The sequence below is a fragment of the Amia ocellicauda genome, chromosome 15 (assembly GCF_036373705.1).
Source record: "Amia ocellicauda isolate fAmiCal2 chromosome 15, fAmiCal2.hap1, whole genome shotgun sequence".
NCBI lineage: Eukaryota > Metazoa > Chordata > Actinopteri > Amiiformes > Amiidae > Amia > Amia ocellicauda.
The window spans coordinates 5,122,656-5,135,074 of NC_089864.1; the positions used below are offsets into that span (position 1 = coordinate 5,122,656).

At 46.0% G+C, this 12,419-nt stretch overlaps 1 protein-coding gene across 2 annotated transcripts in view; it reads left to right on the forward strand.

The window, feature by feature from the left end:
- The window catches only part of LOC136771640 (zinc finger protein 800), a 31,882-nt gene extending 19,864 nt beyond the window's left edge, over positions 1–12,018 (forward strand). The window contains exons 4-7 of one of the 2 annotated variants that reach the window (XM_066724063.1): positions 168–263; positions 446–589; positions 1,566–3,219; positions 9,741–12,018. In XM_066724063.1, the coding sequence (XP_066580160.1) occupies positions 168–263; positions 446–589; positions 1,566–3,219; position 9,741 (1,895 nt within the window). In that variant the 3' untranslated portion in view covers positions 9,742–12,018. Of the gene's footprint in view, positions 1–167; positions 264–445; positions 590–1,565; positions 3,224–9,740 lie in introns of those variants that run through there. The other variant, XM_066724062.1, reaches the window with a different exon arrangement.
- Positions 12,019–12,419: the final 401 nt, after the last annotated feature.

Genomic DNA, 12,419 nt, shown 5'->3' on the forward strand with positions numbered 1-12,419 from the left:
TGTTTCTGTAGCTTACGGTGCCTTTAGACTCTAGAGCCCCTTTCATGTGCGATGCTTGTATTCTGAATTGAAAAGACGCGCGCTGTTGTGTAGCCATCAGGAGTCTAGCAGCACCGACACGGCCGTGCTCGCCTCACTGTGTTTCATTTTTCTGTTCTATGCTCCAGCTTACGCCGTGGAGCCCGGGGACCCGCCTCTACTGCAACAACAGCTCCCGACGTCCAAGTCCGGCATCCAGCAGATCATCGAGTGCTTCCGATCAGGTGTGTGGGAAGAACACAGCACCACGTCAGAGCAGAGGGCCCAACCGGTGGCGTGGTGTTGGTTTTGATGTATTGCCCCTGCCGTCATCATAAGGGTTGCCTTCAAGAACCGTAATCGTAAACCCAGACATTGTCCGGTTGTCTAACACGTCGCCTTTTTCCGTTTGTGTGTTTCGTTTAAGGAACCACCCAGCTGAAGCACATACTACTGAAGGAGGTGGACACCATCTTTGAATGCAAGCTGTGCCGCAGTCTGTTCAGAGGCCTGCCCAACCTCATCACCCACAAGGAGTTCTACTGCTTCCCCAGCCTGTCTCCGGCTGACGGTGAGTGAGGCCGCTCCCTTAACGAGCTCTGGTCTCGGCGTGCTCGGCCCCGGCCCCTTTGCAATGTCCTCGAGCCTCTTGGTGCTGGCAGGGATTTTAATTATTGCAGGGTGTGGAGGATGGAAATGGAAATGTGCTGAAACAACTACAGTAATTAACGATGCTGTGGTCAAACCTGCAGCTCAGGAACGAACATACAATATCTCCTCTGATACCGCAGTGATACTCTGTTCTGGGACAAACAGAGACACAGCTCTGAGGCGGATTTAGAATTGGGTTTGAAATCCTCTCCCGCTTTGTCCCCAAAATTCAGGATCCTTTTACCTGCTGTTCTGTATGAGGCGTGAAAAGCCTCCCTGTGTGGAGCGGTTCGAGTGTCTGGTCGTAGTGAGTGTTCTAGCTGTTATCTTGACTTCTGAAAACAAAACTTCAGGGGGTTCTATATATGCCAGGCACCGCGCTGGAGTTTGTCAACCTTCTGTGTCTCATTATCACATCTGAAAGGGTAGGCGGGGGGTTTAAATTTGTGATCACACTGGCTCAGCTCCTTGTCGGGGGAGACGGGAACCCGAGATGCCGGGTCTCGCTGGCACTGCGCATCCCTCTGGGCAGACAGACGGCAGCAGGTGCCGACGAACTCGACACCTCGGATTCGTCTCTCCGAGCAGGTGTGCAGGAATCGTAAACGCCTTTAAATAGAGACAGTGGCACGTTATTTAGAGATGTCATAATTACCTTCACCCCAGATTAAACATTTACAACTGCAGACGCTCTTCCCAGTCCCAGTCCCGGTCCCAGTTTGCACTCGCGATCACACCAAGACGTTGTGTTTCTAAAAGACAGCGCCTCACAAATAGATTCAGCCCAAGTTATATATAATGGCTTTTGAAACTATTGAGACCGAGGTGATGGGGAGGAAGTCGCCTGGTTTATTTTGCCGTGATGAGAGACTAACTTTACTTTCATCCTTTTGCAGACTCCCTGGGTGCGAGTGACAAGCAGAGCCAAACCATCAAGGACCTCCTCGAAGCCATTTACCCCAGAAAGGACAAGCAGGAGTTTGTCGTGAGGCTCGAGCCGATCGCGTCCAACCAAAACGCGGTGTTCCAGTTCGTCTCGGGAGAGGATGAGCAGAGCCAGGTCCCGGAGAAGCCCGGCGCGCCCCACGTGCTGGAGGAAATCCCCGTCTCCGAGCGGCCGTCCCCGGGCGAAGCCCCCCAGAGCGAGGAGGCCGCCGAGCCGCTCCTGAAGGAGGACCTGACCGACGAGGAGGTGACAGCGGCTCCGGAGATGGAAAGCGAGGAGCCGTCCCTCCCGCTTACGGAGAGCTACAACAGCGACGGCTCAGACATGAACGTGGCCTGCCACCTGTGCGGGAAGGACTTCAACACCCGGCGCAGCCTGCGGCGCCACGTCCGCAAGGTGCACATGAAGAAGCGGGAGGCAAGGGTGAAGAACACAGAGACCAGGAGTGCCTCCCAAGGCCTGGGGACAATCGGCAAGGGCCGTCCCCGCAGCCTGCTCACGAGCTCGGGGAGGAGCTGCCCCATGTGCAACAAGTCGTTCGCCACCAGGGCCAACGTGCGGAGACACTTCGACGAGGTGCACCGGGGCCTGAAGAGAGACTACATCACGCCAGACATCGCCACCAAGCCGGGGCAGCTACTGTCCCTGGAGAGCAGCCCCTCGCCCCAGAAACCCGCCAACTCCCCGGGGCGCAGGCCGAAGGCGGAGTACAATGTGACAGCGTGCAAGTGCCTGCTGTGCAAGAGGAAGTACACGTCTCCGATCATGCTGAGGAGGCACCTGCGCATCGTCCACAAGATAACCATGCTGGAGAACGGGGCGGCGCCTGTTTCCGGCGGCGGCGGTGGTGCGGAGATCAAAGTGAAACTGGAAGCCTCGGAGATGGTGGATCCCCACGTCGAGTCGTCGCTAGGCAGCCGGTCTCCGCAGAGCGAGTCGAAGCGGGCGGTAGAGCGGAAAGGCGCGCACCCCGGCCCCAAGAGCAAAGCCAAGGTGAGCGACAGCCCCAAGTCCTCCAGTCCCAAAGCAGTGCCGAAAAAGAAGGGGAGAAAGCCCAAGCTCTCTGTGGGCTTCGACTTCAAGCGGCTCTACTGCAAGCTGTGCAAGCGGCAGTTCACCTCCAAGCAGAACCTGACCAAACACATAGACCTGCACACCGACGGCAACGACATCTACATCAAGTTCTACCGCTGCCCGCTGTGCAGCTACGAGACGCGCCGCAAGAGGGATGTCATGCGCCACATCTCTGTGGTGCACAAGAAGACCTCCAAGTACCTGGCCAAGGTCACGGCCAACCTGGAGAGCCGGGCTGTGAAGAAGCCCATGGAGGTGGTGCTGAGCAGCGTGGTGAAGAGGGGCCCCCAGAGGGAGGCGTCCGGCTCCCCGCCCGGCCGGAAGCCGCAGCAGGAAGCGGTGGAGGTCGGGACAGAGGTCAAGTTCACGAGAAGCTTCTCACTCCACACATGCAACAAATGCGGCAAGGCCTTCGCCAAAAAGACTTACCTGGAGCTGCACAAGAAAACGCACAAAGCGAGCGCGCAAAGCGAGCCTGAGGACAACAAAACCAAAGGTCGGAGCACACGGTCGAAGAAGGCCCTGATTTGGTGAGTATGCAGGAGATCTCCAGCCATGGTCCTGTAGGGCTACAGAGCCGCCGGCAGGTTGAGATATTAATAACTCTATTAATAACGCTGGCATTATTATAACCAGAAACATTTTTATATCATGTTTTATATTGTTTATCACTGGAAACTAGAGACTTTGGGCTTTCAAATGGTGCCAAGATTGTTATGATACCAAGATATGATGTTACTGTGAGGAGAGTTGAGTTCGAGCAGTAGGGGAAAAACTGCTCGAACCCAATCAACTTTGGGTCAATTTTAAATAAATGATCGTAACTCCTTCAGTTTTTATCCAATTTTCACCCAGGTTGTTTGAAAAGTTGTATTTTGACTAGTACTTTAATAAGTACAATACAAATAAGTTCCTACATGCTTGTGGCCCTTATAATGGAGAAATGGCCCTTTTGCGAGTATTGTGTGGTACACATTTTCTCTAAATTGTTCCGCATAGGCTACATTCTTTCAAATGCACATTATTCCTTAATTTCTTAATTCTTATGTCTTAATTTCTATTTTTACCCAAACACTTCTACAAATTTCAATATGAGTGGTATTTCAACATGAAAAAACCCGGTAGTACAGTAATATAGGTTGTCTAATCATGATCAGCTATGCAGAAGTACAGGTTGTCTAGTTTCATTTGATAGGTGTCACAGACATGTACTCCTTATAATGTCCATATTAATCAGTTGCGCGACTAAGAAGTTTAACCAGACGAAATGGGTCTGAGTTCAAAAAAGAGTTAAGAGTTCAGAGACTGTACTCGATTCGTTGATCAATAACTAACATGTTCTACCATTTGTCTGAATACGGGTGAAATCAGACCACTGTAGGAAAGTTAAACTTGCATCGTATTGACTCTGTAATATCTATTCAAAGTGATTTGACTAAGTGGTCGTCTTCTCCTGCTCCTTCTCATTATTTATTCACTCACCAAATACCGAAAGGCGGTTTAGACGGACAGGTTGCAAGCGCATTAAAGATTTTTCACACGGGGCGCAGGCGGCTGATCTTTATCCATCTGTATATTCTTGTACCAATCAGTTTTTTGGTTGTCTTTTTGCATGAGAAATACTTTTGAATTTCCCGTCGCAAGCGCGGCAGACAGCTTAACATGTGCAAAACAAATGAGATCATATCTGACTGATTTGTCTTGCCGAGGAAACAGGAATATTTTACACGTTTCAATAATGTTTCTGTTGTTTCTGCCAGACAGTCCCCCCTCGCTCGTGTCGAGTAAATTGAAGTGTCTGTGGGGAGCAAATTGAATCACACTGGAGAGCGATGTTGTGCAATTTTCTGTGCTTGCCTCTCAGACCCTGTTTTTATTCACCGCGTTTGGCTCCCAAACACAGATTGTGTGTGTGCATGCTGTATTTTTATTTAATGCAGCACTGAAACAGGGGCTTCCTGTATCGAGGCCTCTCTCCGAGCGCCACAGACATAGAACCAGGGCACGGGCCAATCTCTGCTTCTATTTCAATCAGCTAAACAGATCAACCTGCTCTGTTTGTACAATACATGTTTAATTGGAAGCTTCTATATAAAAAACTCTTTGACTCAAACACACAAAAAAAAGCTAAAAAGGGAAAAAACCTGCTTGTGCATAGATTAAATGAATTTTATGGCGTCCCAGTAGTTTGGAGTTTGGGCAGCATCTTTCAAAGTCTCTGCATGTATATTTGCATAGCATCATACACAGATAGATACAGTGAGGGAAAAAAGTATTTGATCCCCTGCTGATTTTGTACGTTTGTCCACTGACAAATAAATGATCAGTCTATAATTTTAATGGTAGGTGTATTTTAACAGTGAGAGACAGAATAACAACAACAAAATCCAGAAAAACGCATTTCAAAAAAGTTATTTCCCTCATTAACATGCAAATCATTTTATAAGTATTTGATCCCCTATCAATCAGCAAGATTTCTGGCTCCCAGGTGTCTTTTATACAGGTAACGAGCTGAGATTAGGAGCACTCTCTTAAAGGGAGAGCTCCTAATCTCAGCTCGTTACCTGTATAAAAGACACCTGTCCACAGAAGCAATCAATCAATCATATTCCAAACTCTCCACCATGGCCAAGACCAAAGAGCTGTCCAAGGATGTCAGGGACAAGATTGTAGACCTACACAAGACTGGAATGGGCTACAAGACCATCGCCAAGCAGCTTGGTGAGAAGGTGACAACAGTTGGTAGGATTATTCGCAAATGGAAGAAACACAAAATAACTGTCAGTCTCCCTCGGTCTGGGGCTCCATGCAAGATCTCACCTCGTGGAGTTTCAATGATCATGAGAACGGTGAGGAATCAGCCCAGAACTACACGGGAGGATCTTGTTAATGATCTCAAGGCAGCTGGGACCATAGTCACCAAGAAAACAATTGGTAACACACTACGCCGTGAAGGACTGAAATCCTGCAGCGCCCGCAAGGTCCCCCTGCTCAAGAAAGCACATGTACAGGCCCGTCTGAAGTTTGCCAACATCTGAATGATTCAGAGGAGAACTGGGTGAAAGTGTTGTGGTCAGATGAGACCAAAATCAAGCTCTTTGTCATCAACTCAACTCGCTGTGTTTGGAGGAGGAGGAATGACCCCAAGAACACCATCCCCACAGTCAAATATGGAGGTGGAAACATTATGCTTTGGGGGTGTTTTTCTGCTAAGGGGACAGGACAACTGCACCGCATCAAAGGGACGATGGACGGGGCCATGTACCGTCAAATCTTGGGTGAGAACCTCCTTCCCTCAGCCAGGGCATTGAAAATGGGTCGTGGATGGGTATTCCAGCATGACAATGACCCAAAACACACAGCCAAGGCAACAAAGGAGTGGCTCAAGAAGAAGCACATTAAGGTCCTGGAGTGGCCTAGCCAGTCTCCAGACCTTAATCCCATAGAAAATCTGTGGAGGGAGCTGAAGGTTCGAGCTGCCAAACGTCAGCCTCGAAACCTTAATGACTTGGAGAGGACCTGCAAAGAGGAGTGGGACAAAATCCCTCCTGAGATGTGTGCAAACCTGGTGGCCAACTACAAGAAACCTCTGTGACCTCTGTGATTGCCAACAGGGGTTTTGCCACCAAGTACTAAGTCGAAGGGGTCAAATACTTATTTCACTCATTAACATGCAAATCAATTTATAACTTTTATGAAATGCGTTTTTCTGGATGTTTTTGTTGTTATTCTGTCTCTCACTGTTAAAATACACCTACCATTAAATTTATAGACTGATCATTTCTTTGTCAGTGGGCAAACGTACAAAATCAGCAGGGGATCAAATACTTTTTTCCCCCACTGTAGATACTATTGATTCTAGATTAGAATTGACACCGCATGCAGGGACAATCCTATGTATCTTAGAAAAGCAACTTTGTTTTCTTCTGAAAAGATTAGGCCGGCCATCGACGTTTCCCCCATGCTGTAAAGGAGAGTTCCCACCTAGCTGTCAATCACAGCTCAGAGACGCTTCACACAAAACGCCGGATCCCTGGAACTCGTAACGACAGCTGGTGAAAGTGTCGGCTCCGGCGTCACGGCTCGTTGGGACAGCCGTCGGTGCGCCTCGGTGCCAGAGACACTCTGAATCACGCAGATCTCTAGGGCCGGTTGTCACTCGAGAAACTACTAGCACTCGGCCGACAGATCTCTCCATGGTTTAAAATTTCCCGGCTAAGAAGGATTCACCATTGCATGAATTCATCAGTCGTGTGTGTGGTTTGGATGCGTTCCTAAATAGCAAACTAATATGATGCACCACTTATGTAATGATATATGTATTTTTAACCAAAAATCAACACCTTTACTGCTGTCTGTTTATAAGATCGAATAGCAGACGTACAGTATCTCACCTTGAAAGTCTGAGCACTGTCTCCTCCGAGCTTTTTCACGGCTCTGTTGACAGTGTAATTTAGTCCTCTGGTGACGAGTTGTTACTCCGGTCCCCACGGTGAGCCAGTTAATGAGCAAATATTAAACAACCCTCCCATTGGGTTATTTTTGCCATTTAGCAAATTGATTTTCCCATTACCGCAAATGACACATCGGCGTGTTCGTGAGCTGAGGGCTCACAGTGGCTCCTGGCTTTTAATTTAACCCGTCTGTCCTGGCTAATATGTATTGATTGACATTAAAGGGAAGGTTATTTATGACTGGGGTTTATTTTATTTTATATTGAAGGGGATGATACTAATAATAATCAATTTTCAATAACTGCTCTGTGCCGTACAGGGTCACGGTGAATAATAATAACAGTAATGATGATAATACTAATAGAAGAATATATAATCAGCATCAATCATTACCATCATAATAGTAGTATTAATAATAATGTAGAGCAGTGGTTTTCAAACCGGTCCTGGAGTACCCCCTGCCCTGCTGGTTTTTGTTATAACTGAGATCTTAATTGCTTAATTGAATCCTTAATTGCACTAACAAAGCAATATACCATTCAATTAAGTAATTAAGTCCTAGGTTGGAACAAAAACCAGTAGGGCAGGGGGTACTCCAGGACCGGTTTGAAAACCCATGATGTAGAGAAACTGCAACAGCATATTTGAAGATTTTATTATTTGAAAAAATAAACAGAAATGCAGGCAAACTCAAACCTTCCCTTTGTTGACCCTTGCGTTCACTATAAAACTACCAGGGTGACCTTGAAACAGTTGGAAGTGGGCAGTTTCCATTTTATTAGCATTTCTTATTGAGCAGCTCTCCGGAGAGAGGAGCGGGAGGCGAGCGAGTGAGTGAGGGCCGGTGAGGCAGAGAGCTTTTTTATTTGAGGCCCAGCGCCGCGGCTCGCTCTCCGGAGCCGCTCCAGCCGGTGGTTTACTGCGCGGTAATGAAAAATATGAATCTCAAGCCAACTCGGGGGGCCTCTTGAAAATTAAGCAGATATATTCTAACCCTGAGATTTATACGGGTCCTTCTGGGATCCATTATTCTGCCGTGCTCTGGGGGAGCTTAGATTGCATCGTTCAAAGAAAAGGCAACAACAGAAATGAGGGCTGCTTCTCCGCGGCCCGCCTGGCGCCGTGTGGGGTTTTGTGCGGCCGTTCCTTGGGAGAAAAACTCACACGGACGGCTCTGTAACGAGCAGAGTATCTTACGATCGACACCTGTGGAGATACTCATATTCGCCTTTTTACAAACTAGTTTCATCCCGGTCTTCTGAGCAGGGTTTTGCTCCTTCAGTATTGAGAGTGTCCTTAAATCAATGGCAGTTGAGAAGAATATCGTAACGTAAAGATTAGTCTCCTAAGTCTGACCACATATGAGAATTATTTCACAAAAAGAAATGGAAACACGTAACAATTATATACATAGATTCAAGCATCTTTACCTTCTTGCAGCTGTTCCTTAGAAGAACACCTGTGGGAGGCTCTGTACTGAGCAGAGTATTCTTATAATTGACACACATGGAAATATTCACATATTCTGTCTCTGTGAATAATCTGTATCTTATTCTTGTCTGTTTCTAGCAGTGAATTATTATTATTATTTTAACCTTTTACACTCCGCCCCATTATTTTCACATCATCAGCGATCTGAGAAATTGTATTTTTATCCAAGCTACACGAAATATAGAGGATTGTTAGAAACTAGAGACCGGGAGCTTTCAAACGATGTCTTCCTGGCCTGAACTACAGGCTTGCGAAGTCGTTTTTTTACTCAGTCAGCGGATTAACCCTTTATAATATGAGAGGCCACACATTTTTATTTCATGTGATATAAGATACATGCATGTGGCACAAACTATCAAGGAGCGACACACAAATAAATAAATAGGCTGCAGTGTAAGTTAAACTAATTTACCTGACGCACAACTGGGCTACATTAATGCCGTTGAGCGCCATCTCATGAGTTTTACTCTCTGTGCTGATTGGTCCGCGTCTCCACTGTCCAAACACTGGGCGAGAGGCAGTGCCAAGAAACGCGTCTGAACGGGTCGATGCATTACGGCCGACCCGGGGCCACAGCCAGGAGGAGACGCGTGGATGATTTGCGGATAAGTGGAGATGCCTGTTACTAAGAATACTGTAAATCAATTTAAGGTGGAAATACCATTTAACGCCAACTCTCAGTATCCTTTTAAGAGCTAAAACATTTCCGACATAATTAAATCAGCAGCAGAGAAAGGACTGATCTTCCCTTTATCGACATACAGTAGCGGATTCGTCCCTCTATCCTGAGCAGGGTTTTACCGTTAAGACGAATCTCCCAAATCTGACCACATATGAATATGATTTCACAAAAAGAAAAGGAAAAAAGATAAATAGCTTTGTGCGTTCTTTCCACGGCGCTCTCCCTCTATCCGAGTTGGTTAATACCGGGACACAGTGAGGGGGAGCTGCAGCTCAATACCCCCTGCTCTCGGAGCTCGGATAGAGAGCGTCCTCCGAGGATTCGCGTTTCAAGAGCAGCGGAGGAAGCAATGCATTGAGAAGAAGCTTTAATTGACGTAAGAGTGTAATTAAACAGATGCTGTTGTCTTACCTTCTCTCCCCAGATACCTCTGGAAGATGTACAGAACACTTGCACTGGATTTTTAATTGTTAAAGGATATATATATATATATTTATATATATATATATATATACCGAATGGGAAACCACTAAAGATGCTGCAGAAGATTCTCCTTGACTGGAAGCCAGTTGGAAGGGTTGTGTGATATGAACCGATGGCGTTGATCAGCAGAGGATGTAACAACATAATGCACTGAGACACTCGTGAAGCAGGCGTTCAGGCCCGTGTGCAGAAGACTGAACACGCTGCACCTTCGAGTTCACTGTGGATTGTACAACGTCTCACCATGGAAGAGACTGGTTCACAACGAAGGTTTTATGATACCTAAAGCTAGGGTATATAGACACACACACACTCACACTCACTGTGACACACACATTGTACCATACATGATCTCGGCTGTGGGTTCAAGGAGCTTTTGGCAGCGCAGTGACTTACACAGGGTTGGGGAGACCAGGGTCCAATTCTTATAAAAGAAGTATACAGATGTCCAAACGTGTGTTGTGATCAATCGACTTATTTCTGATACACAACCGGGTGCCAGGGTCACACACAGCTCATATTGAACATATAGAAACTGGAAGAAACATAATAACTTTCGAGTTACATTGACATTATTATTTATGTATCAGAAATATGTAGTTTGATCACAATATCTATTGTAAATCTGTATGCTTTATTTTCATAATAAACCTGTGTGTGCAGACAAGGAAAGAACTTTGTATTCAACGCTGTCAACATGGTCACCCGACTCAACACAACTGATGACGAAATTCACACTAATTGTTAGTGGATGGGGTGCCTTTTGTTGGAGGCTTGAGTGTGGTGAAATCGGTGGGAGTCGTCCCTCTGTAGATGTTGGGAAAACAAACCTTTCCTGGGTTCAGTTTGTCCTCTGGAGTTGAAATCCTCCGCAACCCCCGGGTTCAGTTTTGAGACTGCAAATGTCATTGGATCAAAGTCTTGTACATTTCAATTAGTTCGAAGTGGAAATGAGTCGGCCCGTTTCTCAGTAGTGCTCGTGTAGTGAGAGGGTTGTTACTGTAGACTCACACTTTAAATCTCTTTAGCCACAGTGCGCTTGAGCCAGGTCTTCGCAGTATTTCTCTCGCCAGACCACACAGAGATGTTTATTTAAGTGTACAAAGGAGAAGGATTATTTTTGTAAAAGAAAGTATTATTTTGAAAGAAATCGTTTTCATTTCGCAGGGTGTGAATGGCTATGTTTCTTCTAGTCAGGTAATGAAGTATGTGCGTTTTGTTTGCAAGGCGAGGGTTTCTGTTCTGTTGATTATATATATATATATCTTCGAAGTGAAGAGATCTTGGACTTCGGTTCAGGTTGTTTTGTTTATGATTTGCCTACTGTGATTGTTGACAGGGTCTTCTGTGTAAAAGACGTTACTGCTGGAGTCTGGAGCCTCGGGCGGGAGGGAGGGACGCGCTGTGGACTCATCGAGAGACGCTCCTAGTTTTTAGTTGAATTAATTCTGAAGCTGCTCAGATATGATGAAATGTGTGATCGCAGGAAGGCAAGCATCACGTCACAGGCTGAAGTGTTTTCTCTTTTAACAGGCATTGTCAAAGCTGAAATGAAGTTAATTTTAATATTTTGTTGTATTACTTGTATGTCATGTAACTAATATGATCTTGATTCATTTTTCAGCTTTGTTTTCTGTTCTACTTGAGATGAATTGATCTGAATTGATATTTACCCCCCCCCCCCAGTAACTCATCCAGGCCACATGGCAGACGGGCCTGATCTCAGCCGGTGCCAAGGATTGGTGAAAGATGCGCTCCGGTGTTGAGCAGGGTTGGGGGGGAAAGGGGACGTAGTTTCCAATTCATATGAAGAAGAAAGGTAACGGCCAGTCAGAATAATATGTGTCATGTGGTTTCCTTTATGTTCTTTCAAAGCTGTTTTGTTGAAGACGGATTGCATATCACACATGAACTGTTATTGCAATGCAATCGAATGAAAGTAAAGAGAAAAAAAGTCTTAGAACTCGACGACTCCACACACCAGCGATTATTCATCCAACTTTATTTTATTTTTTAATACGTACAGTGTCAGCCACTAAAGCGAGTTAGGTCTTCTACGTGTAACAAAATAACTGTAGTCTTCCTAGTGCTTGACACTTAACCAATGCAATGAATAGAAGAGGAGGAGGAGGAGGTAGAAACTGTCGCTATTTCTGTTGAAATGAATGTATATGATGCTGGATGAATGGACTGTATAACAATAAACTACGATGGCTTAACGCTGTGTTTTAATTCGCCTCGTTCAGAGCATCACACTGAAGTCACACGATGAAACAATGAGTTCAGGAGGGTGTTTAATAAGATGTCCACCTAAAACACCTTCAAATGACCTGCCACCAATTCAGATGTGCAGCAGAGAAACTTAGCTCGAGTTTAAAATCGCAGGCACAACTTGGCCCTTTGAAGAATTCGTTCAAAACAGCAGAACAACCAGGAATATTCTGAGAAGTGTAGTTGTGAAGCTACTTTTGTTTACATGAAAGCATTTCTTCATGTAATTTTATGCTGCATAGCCGGCTGTTTGCTTCTCAGATGTGTATAAAGCTGACTTCACTCTAAATGGTACTGCATCTGGATATTGAAGTGCATCATGGGAAAGAGATAATACACCAGGAATTTC